Below are 24,917 nucleotides of genomic sequence, written 5' to 3' on the forward strand. Positions count from 1 at the left end.
GTTCCATCAGACTGCAAACTAGCAAATATTCAAGAATATTTTCAATTCAAGAAGGGAGGGAGGCAGAAAACAGGAAACTATAGGCCAGTTAGCCTGACTTCTGTCATGGAAAGGTGCTAGAATCAATCATTGAGGAGGTTATGGCTAGGCACTTAAAAAAAACTTAAGGTAATTGGGAACAGTTAGCATGCTTTTGTGAAAGGGGTTCCTTCAAGGAGTAACTTGCGCCTGTAGACACACTGCACTTGGATTTCCAGAAGGCATTTGATAAGGTACCACATCAAAGGATATTGCAGAAAATAAAAGCTCGTGGTGTAAGGGGTAACATATTAGCATGGAAAAAAGATTGGTTGGCTGGCAGAAAACAGAGAGTATGCATAAATGGGTCATTTTTTAATTGGCAGGATGTAATGAATAGAGTCCCACAGGGGTCTGTGCTGGGGCCCCAGCTTTTTAGAATTTATATCAATGACTTAGATGAGGGGAGCAAATACATGGTAGCTAAATTTACAGATGTCACACAGATAGCTGAGAAATATGTTGTGAAGAACGCACGAGGTTGCAGATGGATATAGATAGGTTGAGTGAGTGGGCAATAATGGAGTATAATGTGAGAAAATGTTCACTTTGATAGAAAAAATAAAAAAGCAGAGCATTACTTAAATGGAGAATAACTGCAGAATTCTGAGGTGCAGAGGGATCTAGGTGTTCTTGTGCATGAGTCACAAAAAATTATGCCGGTACAACAAGTAATTAAGGCAGCTAATGGAATGCAATCTTTTATTACAAGAGGAATTGAACATAAAAGTAAGGCTCTGAAGAAGTCATTTGGACCCGAAACATTAACTTTTTTTTCTCTCCACAGATGCTGTTAGGCCTGCTGAGTTCTTCCAGCATTTTTTGTTTTTGTTTCAGACTTCCAGCACCCGCAGTATTTTGCTTTTATAAAAGTAAGGATGTTATGCTTCGGTTATACAGGACATTGGTGAGACTGCACCTTGAATACTATGTGCAGTTTTGGTTTCCTTATTTAACAAAGGAGGTAAATGCTATAGAGGCAGTTCAGAGGAGGTTTACTAGATTGATACCTGGAATGAGTGGGCTGTCTTGTGAGGGTAGGTTGGACAGGCTGGGCTTGTTTTCAAGGAGTTTAGAAGAACGAGGGGTAACTTGATTGAAATATGTAAAATCCTGAATGGTCTTGACAAGGTTGACGCAGAAATTATATTTCCTCTTGTGGGTGAGCCCAGAGATAGGGGACACTGTTTTAAAATTAAGGGACTACCCTTTTAGGACTGAGGTGAGGAGTAATTCTTTCTCTTAGAAGGTTGAGAGGCTTTGGAACTCTGTCTGCCTTAGAAGGTGGTGGAGGCAGGGTTATTAAATATCTTTAAGGCGGAAGTAGATAGATTCTTGTTAGACAAGGGAATCAAACGTTATCGGGATTAGATGGGAATGTAGAATTAGAAATGCAAACAGGTCAGCCATGATCTTATTGAATGGCGGAGCAGACTTGAGGAGGTGAATGGCCTATTTTGCATGTTCTAGTAGAGCCCTTCCATCAGATCTACCATAATCCACCCATGAAACTTTGCCATATTAAACCCTGAAAGCAACAACAGATCTCACTGAAATTGTAGGATAAGAAGAAATATTTACCATGTTTATTTATAAAACTATTAGGTTACTTCTGGCTCCTATAGTTAAAAACATTTTAGAACTAGGAAAAGTGAAAACTGATCACAAAGCAATAGTATGAGAAATGCCAGGAAGAAAGAACTGCAACAGCAGAAAGAGTACATCATATTGCGTAACTAATGAAACTGCAAGTCAGCTATCAACCTCGATCCAAACAAGCATGTTAAAATAAACATTTTTAAAAAATTAAACAGCTAGCAAACTTCAAATGGTGAAATTTTAGACACCTGCATCAAACTTCCTCAAAGACTTGAAACAGAGAACAAGGTCTTACTCTTCTGCTTGGATGGAGTCAGCAGGAGCCACATAATTGCTGGGAATGTAACCTTTTTTTCCTGTAGTGATAGATCGAGCTTCCCACCAGTCGCCTTCTCTGTAACAGCAAAAGAGCACCAAATGTCTAGCAGTTTTTTGAGTTGGTCATTCAGAGGTATTGCAATAAATGTCACTTTAAACACTTCAGAAAAAATCCGAAGTATGAAACTGGATTTTGAAATCATGTCAAAAAATATTTTAAGAAAGGGGACAGAGAACATTTATATAACGCCTTTTACATCCTTGCATTGCCTCAAAATATTCTGCACCCTACAAAATACTTTATTGCACATAATCACTATTCCACTGAAAATAAATGATCCTTTAATCTGATTTTTGGTGGGGTTAGCTGAAGGCTGAACGCTGGCTAGGGAACTGTTCTTTTTCAAAATAGTGCTATGGTGTCTGCTAAACAGGCAGACAGGGCCTCAGTTTAACACTGATCTGAAAATGGCATCTCCCACAATGCAGCATTCACAGTATTGTGCCATCAGCATTGTCTCCTCTGAATTTAAAGTGTTAAAATACAAAAAGCAACTTTAAAATGCTTCTTAGCAAAGATTAACATCAAGAAATTGAAATGGATTCATGAAAAAATGTAAAGTCTTAAATAGTGATCACTTTTATTAATATCTACTGCATGTAGATACTCAAATTCATGAGTCGTATGAAAAAGAACTGAAGCTGTTACGCCCCACAACGCTGCAATTTGTTTTACAGAACTATTCAAATCACAGTACTTGCAGTACAGTTTATATCAGTGGTTCTCAAATTTTAAGGCATAGCTTATTGTTGAGTTGCTTGGAGTGTCCAGGTGGAGCATGGCAAGTGGGTTGAGAAAAAAAAGCATTAAACTTCCATGGGTAGCAGCCATACTCTCTCACTAAGCCCTAATCAAAGTATCATGCACACCAACAAAGCAGTGCAATCCCAAAAGCAGTTTCTCTCACAGGGTTAGCACCTCCTTTAAAAGGTGTAAACGTCTTTTCTATAATGACCATTACTGAACAGCCTAAATTGTTAACATTTAAATCAAATCTGTAGAACAGCTTTCTTAAAAAATTAATTGCATTTGAAAGAGAAATATATTTAAATTTTAAAAGTTCCTTGTATACTTTCAAAACCAAGTGTCAAAATCATGAAATAAAAACAGAAAATGCCATAAAAACTCAGCAGATCTGGCAGCATCTATGGAGAGAGAAACAGAGTTAATGTTCCAAGTCCGCAAAACTCTTCTTCAGTCAAAATCTTTCTCTCTCCACAGATGCTGCCTGACCTGCTGAGGTTTTTCAGCATTTTTTGTTTTAGTTTCAGATTTCCAGCATCCACAGTAGTTTTGCTTGTATTTTAATGTCAAAATCATGTTGTTTAAGATCATAATTTTAGCGGAATGTGTGCAATTGCAAATGCTTAAACTTGTGGTCTGAGTGAGAAATATGTGCATGAAAATGAAGGTAATCTGTCTATCAAATATAACTATAATTATAAAAATCTTTTGAATCCTACAATATTTCAATAGAATTTCCTATTTTGCTTTTAGTTTCCCACCACTCATATATTGTAATTTCTATCAAAGGTAACTAGCATCTGTATCTAGAGAAACTAATTATTTTACCAAAATCATATTGGTACGAAAGCAAAATACTGTAGATGCTGGAAATCTGAAATAAAAACAAAGTGCTGGAGATTCTCAGTAGGTCAGGCTGTATCTGTGGATAGAAACAGAGTTAACATTTCAGGTTGATGACCTTTCATCAGAACTCTGGCCAACGACCTGAAATATTAACTTTTGTTTCTTTTTACAGATGCTGCCTGGCCTGCTGAGTATCTCCAGCATTTTCTGTTTTTATTCAAGATGCGTATCTAGTGGGATGTTAAAGGCAGTGCAACTACCAAAAGTTTAAGTGCTCCTTGTTTAAGGGTCTTTCAGTACGGTGATGTCATCAATGCTTTTCAATGGAAATGAATGAAGAAGGAATGCTTATGACCTATGGCTTTACTGTAGCATAGTGTTGAAACTTTTAGAGTTGATCATCACAAAACCCACTTGATTTGTAATAAATATCCACCTTCAAAAGTCCAAAATACTTACGTATTGTTTATGATCTGGAATCTCTCAGCCTTTTGGAAAGACAGATCTTCTGTTGTTCTTGCTTCATAATCGTATAAGGCCACAAAAATAGTAACACCACCTTCAAGAAGATGAATAAACTTCAGTTACTACCTTTTCTAAATTAGCAGTTTTCAAAAGTTAACACTTCTAACACTGATAATTTAAACTTAAAACCACACTTTAAAAATTACTAATTTTATGGTAGTTAGATATCAACAGCTGCTATTGGTTCACACGCCTAGGCTTGCAAGTTATAAAAATGTGTGTGAAGAGGAGATTTATGCAATAGATTTTGCTCTTGATTATTTTAGATAACTAACTGCTGCCAGTAGGCTTTCTTGTTCCGAAGCGCACACAGGGCTGTCTCTGGCATAAATCTGGCAACAGCCAATAATAAGAATCGAATCAGCTTTTAGAAGAAACCCATCTATTGAGCTTGATTGATTTTACCACCCTCCTCATTTTATTGACCCAAAGAACAAACAAGAGCTCCCCCACTGACAGCAGCTAATTATGAAACATAGTTTCGGTTAGCATATGAAACTAGAGACCCTCAGCTGTGTAGTATAGATATCATTCTCAATTTAAGCAACTTCACTTACACCAGATTTATGAGTGAAACACTAAGGATACATATGATTTACAAACTGCAGAATGCTTAATTGTTGCATATTGAAATAATAGTTTTATAAATGTTTATACTAAGTAGTAATTTGAAGAGACAAAGCTAAAAGAGCAAGGGCTAAGGTTGAAAAAAACTAAAAGGTAATTTAGATAGCTGTGACTAGGTGACACCAAATCTGAGTTTTAGAAGCTTTAAGATTGCACCATAATGAGAAATTAGCAGTAAGGAGCTCTGGTTTTAGGAAGAAATAAGTTACAGTAGAAGACTGCAGTGATCTCTAAATCAACTGTAAGGATTTAAGGAAGACGAAGTGTGTATACAAAGATGCACTTCTCACATGCATAGGACATCTTTTAAGTTACAATAAAGATGATTGGAATATGGTGGCTGAGTGTGTTGAAAGGGTAGATAAATTTGAGAGGCTAGGGTGAGGAGAAGGATTTCATGTAGAGTTTGCAATCAGAGAGGTAGATGACAAAGTAGAGGAAAGTGGGTAGAGAATTCAAAGTTCAATCTGAAGATGAGACTGCCAATGACGAACTGGGAAAAGAGATGACAAATCCAGTGTTAGAAGATTGATGGGTCCATGTATGGCTGTAAGACCATGATCACTAAGATAAGATGAGCCAAGGTATCAAGTGTGCTTTGAAACAAAGATTAGAATTTTCAAATCAATGTGCTGGAGCATTGGGAGATTTGGGATGACAGCAGTAAGGAATATAAACTTGTCTAGGGTTGATTTGGAATGGTCATTTACACTGACTTTGAAGAAGTCAAGCTTGGGGTGAAGAAGGGGGAGTAGGGTTCCAGAAGTAGATGGGAGAGATTGGGCAGAGGTGTCAGACTTTGAGGGGGAAACCATTAAGTAATGAATTGGATGTAGAGGAGGAAGCAGAATGCAGAGTCAAACAGTGGCAGGGTTACATTTCTGTCTCAGCACGAGATCATGGTTTCACCAATCTCCCTGGCTGACATCAGAGGCATAGAAATGACAACAGCCTCCTAGACATGGGAGTGATATTAAAGTGGATAGACCTGGGCTTCACAGGCAATTAAGAAGTTTGAGGAGGAAAATGTTTCAGACGACAAAGGAAACAGCTTTAGAAATAGGGGTGTGGGATTTCAATGTAGATAATGAAGCTGAGAATACTGGAAGATTAAGCAAGGTTAACGGTGAAGCCAACAAGGAGTTACAGATGGTATCTAGTGGTTAAAATTGCAAGACATGAAGAAACTGTGGCTGAAAAATTGGAAGATTTTGACTGCTTCAGAAGAGGATGGGAAAGGCCCAGAAACTCTAATTCAACAACTGTAGAGGGAAATGAAGGTTGTGAGCAATAAAGATGTAAAAGTTTAAAATCATTATTGAATCTACAGTGGAATCATAACCAAAAAGTGGATAGAGCTGGGTGAGAAGTGGAAAATTAAGTCTTTAAAGGAGGAGAATAGGATAGGGAATTGAGTGAGAAAGGAGAGTGTCTTGGGAAAGCTCTGACTTAGTAAGTAAAAATGAATCTACAGAGTGAACTATGAACCACTGCCCAGTGCAGTGATTTCAGTGGAAATAAGATGGTCATGAAAGATAGCTCGGAAAATGAGCTCATGGAGTATAATCGGGCTAATTTCTTGGAGTAGTACACTTTAGTGCTAACCAAGGAGCAGGCTATTTTAAACCTGGTAATGTACAATCAGACAGCATTAATTAGTGACCTCATAGTGAAGTAGCCTCTAGACAACAATGATCATAACATGATAGCATTTCATATTCAGTTATGAAGATTAGTGAGAGTCTAAGAATAATGTCTTTAGCTTAAATAAAGGTAATTACAGGGTTGTGAAGGCAGAGTTAATTAAAGTGAATTGGGTAAATAGGTTAAAAGTTAAGACAGTGGAGAAAAAGTGGCAGGCATTTGAGATATTTCATAAGTCTCAGCAAAGATACATTCCATTGAGAACTGAAGACGATGACAAGAATGCACCCACCTGTGATTAACCAAGAAAGTTAAGGATAGTATCAAATTGAAAGAAAAAAGTGTACAAAACTGCAAAGATTAGTGATAGGTCAGAAGATGCATAGATTTTAGAAAACAGCAAAGAATGCCTAAAAATTAGATTATGAGAGAAACATAAAAAAGGCAGTAAGAATTTCTACAAAATATTTAAAAAGGAAAAGAGTAACAATAGTGAGCATTGGTGCCCTAGAGGCTAAGATTGGGTAATTCATAATGGGAAACAAAGAAATGGCAGAAGTGTTGAACAGGTATTGTGTGTCACAAAAAATCACAAGAATACTTGAAGATAAAAGGTAAAAGAGAGGGAGGAACGTAAAACAATCACAATCATGAGGGAAAAGGTACTGAAAAAAACTATTAGAACTAAAGACTGACAAGTTCCCTGGGTCTGATTGGCCTGTATCCTAGGGCCTTAAAAGTAGCAGCAGATGCATTCTTCACGATCTTCCAAAATTCCCTAGATTCTGGAAAGGCCCCAGCGGACTGGAAAATCACAAATGTAACACCTCTATTCAAGAAAGGAGGGGGACAGAAAGCAGGAAACTATATGCCAGTTAACCTAACATTTGTCGTAAGGAAAATGCGAGAATCCATTATTACGGAGGTACTAGCAGGACATTTAGAAAATCTTAATACAATCAGGCACAGTCCACATGGTTTTGTGAAAGGGAAACTGCGTTTGACCAATTGATTAAATTTCATTTAGGATGTAACATGTAGGGTGGATGAAGGGAAACCAGTAGATACAGTGTATTTGGATTTCCAAAAAGCATTCGATAAGGTGCCACATCAAAAGTCACTATACAGAATAAGAGTTCATGCTGTAGGAGGTAACCTATAAGCATGGGCAGAGGTTTGGTTAGCTAACAGGAAATAAGAGCAGGGATAAATGGATCACTTCAAGGTTGGCAAGCCATAACTAGTGGAGTGCTACAGGGATCAGTGCTGCGGCCTCAATTATTTATAAACTATATCAATGACTTGGACGAAGGCACCAAATGTATGGTAGCTAAATTTGCTATCAAAGATAGATAGGTAAGTAAGTTACCAAGAGGACATAAAGAGTATACAAAAGGAATTTAGATAAGTTGAGTGGGCAAAAATTTTGCAGATGGAATATAGTGCGGGAAAATGTAAACTTGTCCACTTTGGGGGTAAGAATAGAAAATGAGTATCCTGTTTACATGGAGAAAGGCTGCAGAGCTCAACAGTACAGAGGGATCTGGGTGTCCTGGTACATGAATCACTAAAAGTTAGTTTGTAGCTACAGCAAATGATTAGGAAGGCAAATGGAAAGTTCTCTTTTATTGCAAGGTGAATGGATGATAAAAGTAGAACTATCCATAGCCAGAAGTGCTGAGTAGATGATCCATATCAGCCTCCTCTTAAGGATCCTATCTTACAGATGTCACAGGCTTCAGCCAATTCAATTCACTTCACATGATATCAGGAAATGGCTGAAGGCACTGGAAACTGCAAAAGCTATGGGCCCTGACAACATTCTAGCAAAAGTACCAAGACTTGTGCTCCAGAACTAGCTGTGACCATAGCGAAGCTACTCCGGTACAGCTACAACACATGTATCTACCCAGCAATGTGGAAAATTGCCTAGGTATGTCATGTACACAAAAAAGCAGGACAAATCAAATCCAACCTGGCCAACTGCTGCCCCAGTCTATTCTTGACCATCAGCAAAGCGATGCAATTTGTCACCGACAGCACTATCAAGTGACACTCAGCAATACTCCACTCACTGATGCTCTGTTTAGGATTCGCCAGGGCCACAGCTCCTGACCTCATTACAGCCTTGGTCCAAACATGGAGAAAAGAGCTGAACTCAAGGGGTGAGGTGAGAGTGATTGCCCTTGACATCAAGGCTGCATTTGGCCGAGTGTGGCATCAAGAAGCCCCAGCAAAACTGGAGTCATACCTAGCACAAAGGAAGCTGGTTGTGGATGTTGGAGGTCAATCATCTCAGTCCCAGGAAATCAGAGCAGGGGTTCTTCAGGGTAGTGTCCAAGACCCAACCATCTTCAGTTGCTTCAATGGCCTTCCCTCTATCTGGTCAGAAGCAGGGATGTTCGCTGATGACTGTACAACATTCAACACCATTCTTGACTCCTCAGATACTGAAGCAGTCCAAATCCATATTCAGCAAGACCTAGGCAATGTTCAGCTTGGACTGATAAGTGGCAAGTTACATTCATGGCACACAATTTCCGGGCAATGACCATCTCCAGCAAGAGAGAATTCAAACTTCTTCCTTGTCACTCAACTGTATTACCATTGTTGAATCTCCCACTATCAACATCCTGAGAGTTACCATTGACCATAAACTGAACTGGACCAGCCACATAAATACTGTGGCTACAAGAGCAGGTCAGAGGCTGGGAATTCTGCAGCAACTCACCTCCCAACTCCGAAAAGCCTGTCCACCATTTACAAGACAAAAGTCAGGAGTGTAATGGAATGCTTTCCACTTGCCTGGATTTGTGCAGCTCCAACAACACTCAAGAATCACAACATCATCCAGGACAAAGTAGCCTGCTTGATTGGTACCCCATCCATCACCTTAAGCTTTCATCTGTTTACTACCAACACACAGTGGCAGCAATGTGTACCATCTACAAGATGCAATATAGCAACTCACCAAGGATCCTTCGATAGCATCTTCCAAACCCGCAACCTAAACCACCTACAAGGACAATTGCAGCAGATGCAAGGGAACACCACCACCTGCAAGTTATCCACCAAGAAACATACCATCCTGACTTGAAAATATATCACCATTCCTTCACTGTTGCTGGGTAAAAATCTTGAAACCCCCTTCCTTACAGCACTGAATGTACTTACACCACATAGACTGCAGGGGAGGCGGCTCACCACCATCTTCCCAAGGGCAATTTGTAATGGGCAACAAATGCTGACCTAGCCAGCGACACACCCATCCCTTGAAAGAATAAAAAAAAATTGCTACAGTTGTACAGGGTCTTAGTGAGACTACATCTGCAGGGAAGGCGGTGACATAGGGCTATTGCTACCGGACTAGTATTCCAGAGACCCAGGGTAATGCTCCGGGGACCCGAGTTCGAATCCCACCACCAGAAATGGTAAAATTTGAATTGAATAAAAATCTGGAATTAAACCAGACCATGAAACCATTGCCAATTGTTGTTTAAAAAACCCATCTGGTTCACTAATATGCTCACCACCACCTACCCACGGTAGCCTAATGCGTTACCATGTGACACCAGACCCACAGCAATGTGGTTTACTCTTAAATGCCCTCTGAACAAGGGCAATTAGGGATGGGCAATAAATGCTGGCCTAGCCAGTGACGCCCACATTCCATAAATGAATAAAACAAGTCTCTCCACTTAAGAAAGGATATATTTGCATCAGAAGCAGTTCAGAGAAGGTTCACTCAACTGATTCCTAGGATGAAGGGGTGATCTTATGAGAAAATTGAAACATACAAGATCCTGAGGGGACTTGACAGGATTTTAAAACATTTGTTCATTGCTGGGTAGGCCAGTATTTATGGCCCATCCCTAATTGCCCTTGTTCAGAGGGTATTTAAGAGAACGACATTGCTGTGGTTCTGGAGTCACACATAGGCCAGACCACGTAAGGACAGCAGATTTCCTTCCCTAAAGGACATTAGTGAACCAGATGGGTTTTTAACAACAATCAGCAATGGTTTGTGGTCATCAGACTTTTAATTCCAGATTTTTCTTTATTGGATTCAAATTTCACTATCTGCCATTGTGGGATTTGAAACCAGATCCCTAGAGCATTAACCTGGGTCTCTGGAATACCAGTTCAGTGACAATGCCACTATGCTACCGCCTTCCTAATGTTTCTCCTTGTGGGGAGTTTAGAACTAGGGTAACACAGTTTAAAAATTAGGGGTGTCCAATTTAAGTCTGAGATCAGGAAAGGTTTTTCTCTCAAAGGGTTGTTAGTCTGTGCAATTCTCTTCATCAGTAAGCAGTGGAAGCTAGGTTATTGAATATATTCAAGGCTGAATTTGATAGATTTTTGATCAACAAGGTGGTCAAGGGGCACAGACAGGAAGTGCAGCTGAGGCCACAATTAGCCATGATCTTATCAAATGGCGGAGCAGGCTTGATGGGCCAAATAGCCTACTTCTGCTCTTAATTCTTGTGAGCATCAAAACAAAAAATGTTGGAAATACTTAGGTCTGCCAGCATCGGTGGAGAAAGAAACAGAGTTAATGTCTCAGGTCGATAACCTTTCATCAGAACTGGGAAATGTGGAGATATGATTAGTTTTAACCAAGCACAGAGTGAAAGGGGGATGGGTGGGAAAAACAAATAAAAAGGGAAGTCTACATTTGGAAGGAATGCATCCACACTGCGCTTGTAACCATGAACATTGTTTGAGAAGCCATATAATGATACTACATATTTACAAATGGTAACAAATCTTGTCCAAGATGCTGGCAAATGATTTTTAAGAGCAGAGAGCAGGCAAAAAAGTCACTTCTGGGGCAGACAAGCTGAAATCAAACATAGAGAAGACCAATCTCCAGTTTGTTTACATTGATTCTGCATCAAAAAGCTCTGAGTTCCCTTTCCTAACAGTAGTCCATATAAACGTTTAAAAAATTGCAATGGTTTTCTGCTCCATCAAACCAATTAGTAATCTATGCCATAATTCCAATATACTCTTGTGGGGAAAAAGGTTGTCCATATTTTCTATTTTAATATTGTTAATGTTAGCGACTGTTCATTGCTCCTCAAACCCTGGCAAAAGACTTATCTTGTGAAAATGTTAAGACCTGCATCAAGTCAGTCCTTCCATACTTTCCAAGACAGTAAGTTCTCGTGACAGACAATGTTTTCTCATAATTTAGTCCCCAATGTTCAGGAATCATCCTCAACGCTCTACTCCGGACATCTTCCAAAAATTCTGAGAGTAAAACTGAACACAGTTCTCTAAGGACAGCTTCATTAAGGTCAGATACATCAAAATTAGCTTCTTTGACAAAGTTTCAACCTTAGCTATAAATTCCAACATTTTATTTGCTTCTTCACCACAGAAACTAATGGTTTGAATGACTTATAATCTTTCTTGCTGTTATCTGAAGCAGTAATTTGCTTCACTCCAAAGTCATCGTCTTCTACCTAATGTCTGACTTACACTCACTGTGATGACCTCTGACTGCTAGCTCCTTGTCCAATGACCTAACCGGTCTCCATCCCTTTTGAATTACAGTATTTTGGCTTGACTGGCCACTACACCCAAATTGATGCCATATGCAATCTCGAGACACAACAAATAGTTTTCTGCCTTTCAAGTAATCTATAAAAGTCAGCAACAGCAGCAGGCCCAACACTGATCCCTGTGGGATATTACATCACAGAATCTTTACAGTGAAGGAGGCCATTGAGCCCATTAAGTTTGCACTGGCTCTCGAAGAGCATTCTACGTAGTCCCACTCCCCTGCCGTATCCCTGTAACCTTGCACATTCATTCTTTTCAGATAACAATCTAATTCCCTTTTGAATATCTTGCTTGAACCTACCACTACCTTCCCAGGAAGTTCGTTCTAGACTCCAACCGCTTGCTGGGTGAATTTTTTTTTCCTCACATCATTATTACTTCTTTTTGCCAATCATTTTCAATCTGTGCCCTCTAGTTCTTGATGTTCTTGAGTGGGAAACAGTTTCGCACTATCTACCCTGTCCATGGCCTTAAGGGTCTCGAATACCTCTATAAGGTCTCCTCTCAGCCTTCCTGTCTCCAAGGAAAAGAGTCCAACCTCTCCAATCTATTCTCATAGCTACAGTTCTTTATCCCTGGAATCTTGTGAACCTCCTCTGTACTCTATCTAATGTATGACGCCCAGAAATGGACGCGGTACTCAAGATGAGGCCTAACTATCTTATACAAATTCTTATACAAATTCAACATGACAGCATTACTCTTGTACTCAATGCTCCTATTAATAAAGCCTAAGATACTATATGCTTTATTAACTGCTCTCTCAACATGCCCTGACACCTTCATTGGCGGTCCTTTCTGTTCAGACATTACTTGATGTTTTAGCAGTCTGTCTTTCAGCCATAAGAAATAGGAACAAGAGCAGCCATACATGAATCTAACCTGATATTTTGCTATCCCTTCCATAAGACCACATTCTGTGAATCAGTCATATTATATTTGACAATGCCAAACACCTTCCTGAAATATAAACAGGTAACATCCACTGCTTGATCCTTATCCACCAATAAGCAACTGCTTCAAAAGGATCCTAGTAACTTGGTCATAAGTGTCTTGTCCCATCTGAGCCCATCCAGTTTTCTTTAAGGTTTGGTCTTCCCCACGTGATCGCAATTTTTTCCGCACAATTGAAGCAAGATTTACAAGTTTGTAATCTGAAGGTACATGCCTTGCCTATTTTCAAGGTGATGTTATTTTCGAATCCATGAAGGTGTTATTTCGCACCAATGAGTTTTGCAAGAAGCCAGAGGTAATTTGCAATTTCTTCAGTGAACTCATTGAATGTGCACTCTTTTGAGGAAACTGATCACTCATGGTACTAATAAAGATTGCACCAGAGTTTTCAAGATGGTGGCTAAACTGAAAGATCAAAATAGTTTTCATGACTTTAGAATGCAATAGCAGTCTGGAGGTAGAAAGAGCTTGTCACTCATGAGTAGGATGAATATGAACAAATTATCCAGGAGAAAAAGATAAAGGTGAGTCTAGAGGCACACAACTTTCAGCCATGATTATATTCACTTCTGGAAAAGGCTCAAGGGGCCATATGGTCTACTTCTGCTCTTAACCTGTGGATGTTAAGACAAACACTGTCAAGATCAGAGAATGCAGTATCAAAAGAGCTGAAGATAAAATTTGAAGTTGGTATATTGGTAAAATAAAAGGAGCAATGCTGAGAGTTTTTTAAAATTGAGATCTTTGAAGTTAGAATGAGAGGGGAGAGCGAGCCAAGATGTCTCTTTAGAACAAGCAACATGATTAAGATGCCTTCTTGCTGAGTGGTTTCCATTAAATTTCATGGAATAAAAAGCCACATCTTTATCATACTTTCTGAACTTGTTTTCAAGTTTGAATACTGTGCATATTTACATTCAATTAATAGATAGTTATATAGAATACTCTGATTAATCTATCAGCAGAATAAAATGCTTTAAAAGGCACTCTAACATTCCAAATCTTAAAGATATTCATCACATGCTACAAAGCTGCTCTTCCACACTCCTTGCAAAAGAAATAACCAACAATGTGTGCATGCCATGAAGGGATGATTGCAGAAGGACACTATATCCTGTTTCAAGTTTGCATCAGTGTGCTGTTATGTTGGTCAGTTGACTTTACACTGTGCTATACATGAGGCTTCATTCTGAATTACACTCTTCCTTCTTTAGTTCCAGAAGACAGGAATTAAATAGGAATATACTGAAGAATAATTTAACAAAGGAAAGGGGCGAGGGAAGCAAGTATGTGGAGGCTAAGTCTTTTAAAGAAAGAAGACCATGCCAACAGTAGCTAATCCAATATTCGCTCATTTCTTTGACCTTTTTATACTAACCAGAAGCAACACAACAGTATAAAAAGCAGCAGTGGAAGCATGATGACTTATCATTTCCAGCCTACAGTTGTCCTCAACTCCATGGTAATCCTGAGTGAAAGTATGCAGATTGTTCCTGATTGCTGCTTTACAGATGTTTCTTTTTCCAATTACCTCTTTTCTTGAAAGCTGGAGTTTGGCCCCACAACCAATCAGTAAATTGCACTTCTACAGTGATCTAATGTAAAAAATATTCCATTGTGAAAACAAGTGTGGAGCAATGGGTTTTAGGAAAGATGAAGGTGGCACAGTAATTTCGGCTTAAAGGAAACTTTGGAAGGAGGGAAAAAAGCTGCAGTTTGCTGGTGTTTAGTTATGTAGATCCAAATGGCCATTATTTATATTAACTTCAACATTGTGTGTAAGCAACCTTTCTGGCTTTGAGCATACAAAAGCCTAACCCTTCACCTAACAACCACAAATGAGCTTCCAGGACAGGATGCAAGATAGTGATCAGGAAAAGGAACCACAATGATGTCACATCTGTAGCCGAGGGATGTTGTTTTAGCAGTTCATCATGTTTTGAGATTTTTGATTATTTTGTTTCCCTCAGAGGATTTGGAATAATCAACATTTGTTCCTTTTTAAAAAAAAGAGGTTTATTTAAAAAAAACAGGCTGCAAAAGAGACAGCAAGGTTTAATGTATTAGTGAGTCAACTACCCTTATTAATGTCCAAAATGACTGGGAACATTAAATAACTCATTGTTTGATGGCCTAACAAAAAACACACCTGTTACAGTAGGGATAATTCCATTCATGTGAACCCAGGATGGCTGCTGAGAATATACTCTTGGAAGAGGAGGTAGTCTGTTTGGTTGACAAGCCTACTGGCGAATATCTGAACAGGGAAGGAGTCGGAGGCCCCACCCTTCCACTTCCTGTGAATACTCAAGAATATAGGAGAAAAAGAGACAAATGGACAGGTAGTGAGGTTTTAAAATGGGAGATTGTGTAAGCTAAAATAAAAGGTAGGTTTTTTGAAGTTAGCAGTTCTAGAGAAAGAAAAGTAACACCAAAAACAAGTCAGTTAGCACACAAAGACAGGGTGCGCAGTTTATCATATTTTCCAAAAAGAGAACAGAATTGAAGGAATAAAATGGGATTTGCTTTAACAATATCTTTGCATACTCACTTGCAGTAAGATAAAGCAACTTAACTATTTGCATCAGGTCTCATCTCACTAGCCTTCTGCATACTGAACATTTGAAAGTATACATGTGATGATATGTGCAAAAGATGGAGTACGTAGTTCAGGTTAACCCCTGGGTTATTCTCTCACATAATTAAATATCAGGCAGCACAGGCACAGTTCCTAAAGCATAACATTTTGGGAAGCTGTATATGAGCAACTTGATACACAACAGGTGACTTTAGACCAACAGTTCCCAAAGCTTGCCACCACTGAGGGGTTTATGAGTTTCTTGTAGATCAACTAAATAGAACAGGTAGTCAAGAGCTGTTATTGCTGCATCATGCCTTGGGGGGAGAACTAGATGAACTAAAGTCTTTTCTCAGCTAGCAATTCTTACACACAAGGATTAGATTTGGCACTTTAGTCACTGGGCAAATTCACTGAGTGGGAAGCCTTACAAATAAATATCAGAGTAGAATCCCCTGCATGTTCCCTCAAGATAAGGTTGCTGCACAAGTAGAATGACCCAGCAAATGCTGCTTTGAATCAATCCCAGTGGCTGGACATCCATGACATTCTATGGAAATTTTAAAACTGGCAGGAAGGCAAATATGAACTGAATTACGCTAAATTAAAGCAGATCCAAAATGCTGGTGCCTATTGGAAAGTAAAACTTTGCCAAAACATTTTAACTCAGTTTTTTATTTGTTGAAGTTACAAGTAGAACTAGCTGTAAGAAACTCTGTTAGTCTTTTGTTTTCAAAGTTAGCAGAGTTTAATAGAGTCAATACTTTTTCTTATTTTCCCCTACTTCCTTTCTTTGCCAGTTTTAAACACTGACCTATATTTTCTGATGATATCAAGGGTAACATATTCATTTTAAATTGGATAATCAATATCATGACTAGATGATCCAGGCCACTGATAAGATTGCCTTTTGGAATCTTGCCCAAGTGAAAGACAACTGGATAAATCAACATGCCAAGGTTGGGCTGTGGGTAAAGAATGAAAAGGGAAAAAGCACATTATAGCTGGAGCTGATCTTGTTAAATGTGCACATCCAACAAATATTATTGGATACTGATCAGAAGTAGGAGCTTTGAGGCCAATTGTAGTACCCTTACCGCCAGCGATTAAAGCTGGGACACTGTTTACAACTATTTACTACTTTAGTTAGATACACCATCATGTAGGCAAATTTTTTTGGTGTGAGCAGACAACAAACTTGGAAAAGACTAACGTTGTGGTTGGGGTGAAGACCACCCAATAAAAACAGCAGTAGAATGGGTCAAATTTCTTAAAACGACCTTAAATGTGGTTTTATTTCACCTACTTAAATGTTCAGGCAGAACTGTAGAATAAATGCTATGAATGACGTGACTTCTTATTTTAAGGTCTCTAAAAACATCTAGACAAGATGGTGATGTTACTTTGTGGAGGAAATATGATTAGCCCCAAACAACTCCACAGATGAACATGATTGCTGTATTTTGGGAGAAAACCCATGCACCAAGACTGGTCCCTATCCAATTTTGTACTATAGATGTAAAAGAAACATAGTACCCTGAAACCACATGAAGAGTCAACATGATCTAACTGAATGGCCACCAACTAAAACTAGGTCTTCCAATTTTACTCTTCATTTAAATAAATTTAAAACTAATTTCTCCAAAATGGAGCTCCAAAATAGATGACTACGATTGAAAGGGAGATTACTGTGTATAGTTTTGATTATGCTCACTTTTGCTAAGGTTAATGAATGAAATATAATGTAAATTTATAAAACAAGCAATCAAAATAGAAGCAATCCAAATAAAATGCACCCATTTATAATATACACACAGCACAAGAAATGTGGTGCGGTCATAATGGTAATTGTCAACGTTAGCACACCCAGCAAGGTGAAACACAGTTGAGTAAAACATCACAATCAACCCAGCCTTTATTTACACTACATTTGTGATGTGGGGGAGTTGTGAGGGCAGTGATATTACTATTTGCACAACAGCAGCACCCTCATTTCTATAGTCACATAATTCAAAAGCACATTTTTTTAGCTGCAAGTTTTATTAACAATATACTGGTATAACAAATATGGGTTCGTTCACCTATTTCATTAAAAGTTATGTCATTTGTTACCACAAATGGCATTTAAAGAGCCATGGTCAGCTATGCAATGCTGATGCTGCTGCAACATACTTTGCCATACAATGGTAAGATGTGGATATGGCAAATAAGTGACCATAGTACAGCATCAACCCAGAAGCCAAGGGTTCAAATCTCATCATGGAAAGTGTGATATGGAACCTTTTGTTTTTACATAGTACCATATATACTGTAAAAAAAAACCAGATTTGCTCATGTTTTTCAGGGAAGAGAAACTGTCAAGCCTACCCTGTCAGACCTACTTCTGACTGCAGGTCCATAAAAATGGCCCTACTTCTCAGTGCAACTAAGGATCACCCATGTTTAGAGAATAAATAAGCAAAAACATTACTTCCACATGGAAGGTTCCTAATGGTGCCCAGGGGAGTGCTCAATAGAGGAAAAATTGCAAAGGTAAATCAAATGAGGACATACTTAATGACTACTATGTAGTGGTCTGGAAGCATGGTGCATGCCCATTTTAGGGAACAGGCTTTGACATGGGCGGGAGTACAAGATGGAAGAAAACCACAATAGAAGAAAAATAAACCAAAACAATGAAGGAAAGTGGTGCATTTGTACTATGAAGCTGGAATAGAGAGTCTTATACTGGTGAATTCACTCAAAGAATTCACTCTGAATAGACCAAACAAATTGTGTTGGTGTAAGTTACCATATGGTTACAGTTGGCACTTTGCTCAACTGCCACTTGTCACTGTGCCTGAAAAGTATGTTCTGACTGTAACAAGCAAAGAGGATAAACAATATTTTAATCACATTTATACCTGCAGCTATAATGCTTCTGGTTAGGGTGTAAAAGCTGAGGCAACTAAAGCTCAAGTCAAAAGCAAAACTTGGCCAAGATCTTAAAAACACAAGTTAAAATAAAAACTAAGATGGGAATCATTGCTTGTTTTACAAGTGATGTGATGCCTAAATGTGAAAGACATGAGGCTGGGACTATTATGGCTTTTTAAAATAAAATTCAAATGGGTAATAATGTGTCTCTGAGTTCGATCATCTTGCAAGTGTAAAATCGCTTCCAAAGGAATTTTAGCAACTGAGCACTTGTTTGCATCCTACTCTAAAGTGTAACGGGTGTAACTCGAGAGAAAAACATACATCTTCACAGGCAACAAGCAATTACTTACGGTTTGATTATCCAAATAAACCTTCCGAACTCCACAACTAATGTACCATTAATGTGTCCAAAATATTCTTGTTTTGTTACTCAATTTTATTATTCAGTGATACAAGGTAATTTTTCCAAAAATGCAAAGCACTATCATCTGACCTTGGCAACCTCCCAAGCACTACAGATTCATCTTTAAAACACATCAGCAGTTTGCAAAAATCTTCCTAATTCTTTAAAAAATCATTTTTGTAATGCCAAGTCCATCTGTAGCATGGCAGTCTGTTTGCAAGTTGTAGAATGACAAGGTAGAAAGGCAGATCACATGCTCAAAAGTTGGAATCGTAACTCACCTGTAACACCACTTGTGTACTGGCTTGGCACAATCGTAAACGATGAAGAAGCACCTCCAAATGGTGCCATGCCAGCTGACCCACCAAATGGTGTGATGGAATGTTTGCTGAAATTACCCGACGGTCCCTTTGGTGCTGGTGACTGTGTTAGTTGGTTGGGATCAGGACCATACTGAGAAATATGTGCACCAACAGTTCCGGTAGTGTCACCTGGTCTGTACTTCATAGCTGGCTCTTTGTCCTCCTTGCTCTTTATGCAACCCATGATTGAAGCTGCAAATAAGATAAAAGTATTAGTGTGCACTATAAAACTAATACCTATACAATTTTAAAACACAAGTGTCTTAGCAAAAACAAGAGTACAGAAATACAACAAATTTATAGAAAGGAAAACTCACCCTGGGGATAAAAGCAATGCACTTCCCTGTTTACACAGCAGTTACAATAAAGAAATGCAACCTCGAAAAGATTAGACTAATTATTTGGGCTAAGGAATATACTATTATGAAACTTACAGTATTTAAATGTTGGACAGTAAAAGTAGTTCTTCACTAGACAGTCATGCCTTAGGTTTTAAGTACTGAGGTTCAAGTTTCCAAGTTTTTAAATTTTAGGCAGCGATGGCAGACACAGACATCAATGTGAGAGTGAGCAATGGTGAGGGGACAGCACTGATGGTGGATCAGATCCGGTCAGGAAACAAAGAGCAAAAAACCAAGGAGCTAGCCAATTTCTGTAGGGAGGTTTAAATTTTTGTGCAAAGAGATTTTGATTCTGTAAGCATAGTGGGATTCACACTGCACATGAGGATTTCTGATTTTTGTGATGGCAGGTTAGGATTTTTTGGATGGTGGTGGAGGATATGCACACAAAAACAGTTGAGAAAAAACACTTTCCCATATGTGCGGAAATGTTTTATTAGAAAATCAGGTGGTGGGATTGGACTTTATGCTTGACCAGATACCCCTGACCTCAAAGTATTTTTTAATCATAAGCAGCCCAATCAATGGTTGTGGTATGTGTATCCAGCATTGTTCTTAAAAGGTTGGACCACCTTGGACTGACAAATGCTAACACAGTGGGCAGGCTGGTTATGTACCATAGCATTGAACAGAGATTAACACTTATTTAATAGACTCTTTCATATTAATAAAAGCAAAATAATATGGACACTGGAAATCTGAAATAAGAACAGAAGACGCAGGAATATTCAGCAGCATCTTAATGTTTCAAGTCAAATATGACTCCTCTTCGGCTCCCAAAGTGGAATCACATTCAATTCGAAATGTTAACTCAGTTTCTCTCCCCACAGATGCTGCCAGATCTACTGAGTATTTCCAGCACTTTGTTTTTATTTTAGGCTCTCATATTGACTACTTAACATAAATCTCTATAAACTCTACCATTTACTGAAGAACTCTTCTTTAATCTTTAGAGCCAAGCACCAAATCAGATTTTTAAAATCAGCTGACACAGAAACCAAGTTTCAGAAGGGATATTTCCCCCCAGTTACCAGATCGCAGCCAGCAAATGTCTCTGGAAATTAAATAATCCTTGTTAATTATCAGAAGTGAGGAACTAACTCCTCACGTCCTTTGAGAGCACAGAATGGCACTGACATGTAAACATTAGCGATATGTTAAAGGTTGTTAATCATTAACTTTAAAAAACGCCCTACAGTAAGTTAAGTTCCAGTTTTTCTTGAGTTCAGCCTGCAGCAGCTGGCTCTGACATCTGCACATGGAAGCCGTAGCTGAAGTCCCAAAAGCATATGCTCAACACCAAAGTATCTAACCACCCGAGAAAATAATATTCAGAAACAGTGAAACTGGACTGATAAGAACTTCCCTTTTTCTGGTGCAATATCACTGTTATAAACCTGCGAAAAGGTTACATTTCATTAATAAGATGTAACTGGGCTCTTAAAAGCATACAAAGTCATAACTATTGCTGAATAACCTCCCTGGCTTTGGAAAGTGTAATTTTATATTTGTGTAACATCAATTTTTCCATTTATAATGAAAATTTCAGAATTGGATTTTTTTTAAAAAAGTTGCTAACTATGTTGTGTCCGAACCTTTGTTTCACATTCTGTAAAATTTATAAAGATTGAAGAAAAATAGATGCATTTTATTTCCTGGTTTGCTGCCAGGAGAATTCTTCAATGTGATTGGCCACTTACCCTGCTCGATGACCCTATAAATTTAATAGCTCCAAGGTCCTTCTGAGTTCCATATCTAGGATCCTTGCTCGATGACATCACTGTTTCTAGATACCTAAAGACACCCTTGACCTGGTGCCAGATTCAAATTAATGTCTGGAAATGTGGAATCCTAACCAGAAATTGCCAGGTCTTTGTGCACAGCTTTCTTTGAGTTCAACAGCAAGTGCTGTCATTTTGCCACTGACCATGAAACGCGGGCCCTTATGATTTTAAGCTGGGATCCTAGAAGTGGAACTCAGGAGGTCCTTGGAGCTATTAAATTTATAGGGTCAACATTTTTCAATTTTCTATTTTAGTTGACTTTCTAGCACAATTTTCATGACAGCTTAACAATGAAATAAGTTTTCAGCAATTAAAACATACTGTTTTCCTTTGGGTAACTCAGATCAGCTTTTAGAGAAAAGAAGTAGGTTCCTAGGATTGTTGACCTTTGCCTGACACAAAAGAAAATTTGAAAGCTGCTTTTCTCATGAGCTCAATTTCTGTAGTGGGTCTTAAACTCAATAATCCCCAACATTAATATCTGATCACTAACACAAGGTCAGGTGAGAGAAAGGTTAAAGTTTCACAACTGATTAAAAGATTTCTAGCCATTGCAAGGTTAAAAGGTTGTAGCACCAATGTATGACTTCTAAGTCTGCTATATAAATACTTGAAACTTAGACAAATAAATCTATTTGTGACAAACTCGTTAAAATATTCTCAAATCATATTTCCCTATTGTAAGAATGAAAACTTTAACTTTCTCCCAAGTTGTCAATCACTTGTGAAAGAAATTTATTTGTGATTATTCTACTAGTTAAACAGTATCATATAAAGAAAAATAAATGGCAAAAAATGCAAGGTAGGGGAGGGAACAGAATGCTGCATCACAATTACTACCTCTCAGCATGGGCAAGCGTAAAACCCATGCATCCTGTTGTCTGATGACAGGAACACCCTTAAAAGAACAGAAGTCCCCCTCTGCACCCCCCCCACCTCTTTTAAAGGATTGCAGAGAAAAGCATCCAAGTATATTTAACTTTCACCTGGGTTTCACCAGCTGCAGGCAGCTGGGATGGGCATCTCATTTTTCTGTCAGCTGTTCGAAATTCACAAAGTAGGTTCCTTTCACTTACAAACTACAACAGCTGACAGAAAGGTCACCCCCAGCTACGGTCTCAATTTAGGATTCAAAGGGATAAAGAGCTTAAAAACATCACATTTCAAATTGGTTTGGTAATATTTGATTGGGAAAACAGCAGCTGTATTAAAAGAATTGCAACTTGGTGCATTGCTGGAGGTGGTCTGAAAGTAAAAATGAAGCATTACCTGTAACGCCATTTGACGCCATCAACTGATATGACTATTTGTCGAAATAAGCATACACACATACTCAATTGTCCTTCCTAATAAGTGCCATGTGTCTGCAGATAAAAATCTTTGCACCTCCTCTAACACTTTTCCAATGCCTTTTTTGGCTAGGGAGAAAGCTTCTGGTAGTTACAACACTTCATTTAAAAGAATGTCAGCCATTGACAGGTAAACAGGTTTAAATTAAATTCAAATTAATTTCAGTGCTGCTACTTATCCTCCAAATATACAGGTAGTTGAGGGGGAGGGATAAGGGTAGAGAGAGGGTAAGGGAATAGCTTCTTCCAGGACTAACTATCTCTGCATTTATGTTAATCTATTGGTAACTATCTTTTAGCCAGTGCTCTCCTAATCTAATTGAAGGAATCCCGAATATGATTTCATTAATTTTTTTTGCTTTTTTTTTAAGACGATTTGACTCCCAACAGTTAAGGTTAGTTATTTCTGTTCTATGCATATGGTTTTATTAATTATGAGTATCTGCATACATGTGTACTTCATTGCTTACTAGTTTTATTATTTTCAATTATGACACATTGTAATTTTTTCAAACATTTAATTTGGTTATTTCTAGTCCACCAACACCAGGATCTACTACACTTAGGGCTTTTTGGTGGAGAGGAATTAAGATTCAAATGCCAAAATCAGGTGTGGGTCTAGAAGAATGAGATGCTGACCCTGAAATAATAATTAATTTTTACAGCAAGCTATACTTTGAATACTTAATTTAGTATTGGAAATTACAGTAACAATTACCAATGAACATTCTGTACTGTCCTATAACTATAACGATACTGTTGCTACATTGTAAATAAAAAGCAAATACAAACCAAGCAGCTATTTGCAAGGTCAGTTGGCTTTTTCAGAAGTTGATATACTTACAGAACCTAATTAAATCCAGATGCTTGAATACTTTTAGGCTGCATTTTCTGAGTTTTACATTATGTTAATAAATCTGACCTCATTACAGCCTTGTTTCAAACATGGACAAAAAGACTGAACTCTGGATGTGAGGTGAGAGTGACTGCCCTTGACATCAACGCAGCATTTGACCGAGTATGGCATCAAAGAGCCCAAGCAATGTAAGTCGGGGGAAAACTCTCTGCTGGTTGGAGTCAAACCAGCACAAAGGAAGATGGTTGTGGTTGTTGGAGATCAATCATCTCAGTTCCAGGACATCACTGCAGGAGTTCCACAGGGTAATGCCCTCAGTCCAGCCATCTTCAGCTGCTTCATCAGTGATCTTCCTTCCATCATAAGATCAGAAGTGGGGATGTTCAGCACCATTCGTGACTCTTCAGGTACTGAAGCAGTCCATGTACGAATGCAGCAAAGACTTGAACAATATCCAGGCTAGGGCTGACAAGTGGTAAGAAACTTGTGCCACACAAGTGCCAGGCAATGACTATCTCCAACAAGAGAGATTCTAACTATTGCACCTTGACATTCAATGGCATTACCACCACTGAATCCTCCACAATCAACATCCTGGGTGAGGGGGGGGGGGGGGGGGGGGGGGGGGGGGGGGGGGGTTGTTACCATAGACCAGAAGCTGAACGGGACTAGCCATATAAATCCTGAGACTACAAGACCAGGTCAATGGCTAGGAATCCTGCAATGAGTAACTCACCTCCCGACTCCCCAAAGCCTGTCCACCATCTACAAGGTACCAGTCAGGATAGTGATGGAATACTCTCCACTTTCCTGGATGAGTGCAGTTCCAACAACACTCAAGAACTGGATGCCATCCAGGAAAAAGCAGCCTGCTTGGTTGGCACGTCATCCACAAACATGCACTCTCTCCACCACCAATGCTCAGTGGCAGCAATGTGTGTGCCATCTACAAGATGCACTGCAGGAACTCTCCAAGGCTCCACCTTCCAAACTCACAACCACTAGCATCTAGAAGGGCAAGCATGGGAACACTGCCACCTAGAAGTTCCCTCCAAGCCACTCACCATCTTGACTTGGAAATATATTGCTGTTCCTTCACTGTCACTCGGTCAAAATTCTGGAACTCTCTCCCTAACAGCACTGTGGGTGTATCTATACCACATGGACTGCAGTGCTTCAAGAAGGCAGCTCACCACCACCTTCTCAAGGGCAATTAGGAATGGATGATAAATGCTGGCCGAGCCAGCGACACCCACATCCCGTGAATGAATTTTAAAAATACACAAATTCCATCGAAT

General features: G+C 38.8%; 1 protein-coding gene across 1 annotated transcript in view; it reads right to left on the reverse strand.

The window, feature by feature from the left end:
• yes1 (YES proto-oncogene 1, Src family tyrosine kinase) overlaps positions 1-24,917 on the reverse strand; it is an 80,278-nt gene that overhangs the window by 23,276 nt on the left and 32,085 nt on the right. Inside the window, exons 2-4 of the mRNA XM_041189693.1 lie at positions 19,149-19,421; positions 4,106-4,205; positions 1,973-2,071 (exon numbers count right to left, since the gene is read on the reverse strand). Coding sequence (XP_041045627.1) covers positions 1,973-2,071; positions 4,106-4,205; positions 19,149-19,413 — 464 coding nt within the window. The 5' untranslated portion in view covers positions 19,414-19,421. The remainder of the gene's footprint in view (positions 1-1,972; positions 2,072-4,105; positions 4,206-19,148; positions 19,422-24,917) is intronic.

Source organism: Carcharodon carcharias, chromosome 6, assembly GCF_017639515.1.
Source record: "Carcharodon carcharias isolate sCarCar2 chromosome 6, sCarCar2.pri, whole genome shotgun sequence".
NCBI lineage: Eukaryota > Metazoa > Chordata > Chondrichthyes > Lamniformes > Lamnidae > Carcharodon > Carcharodon carcharias.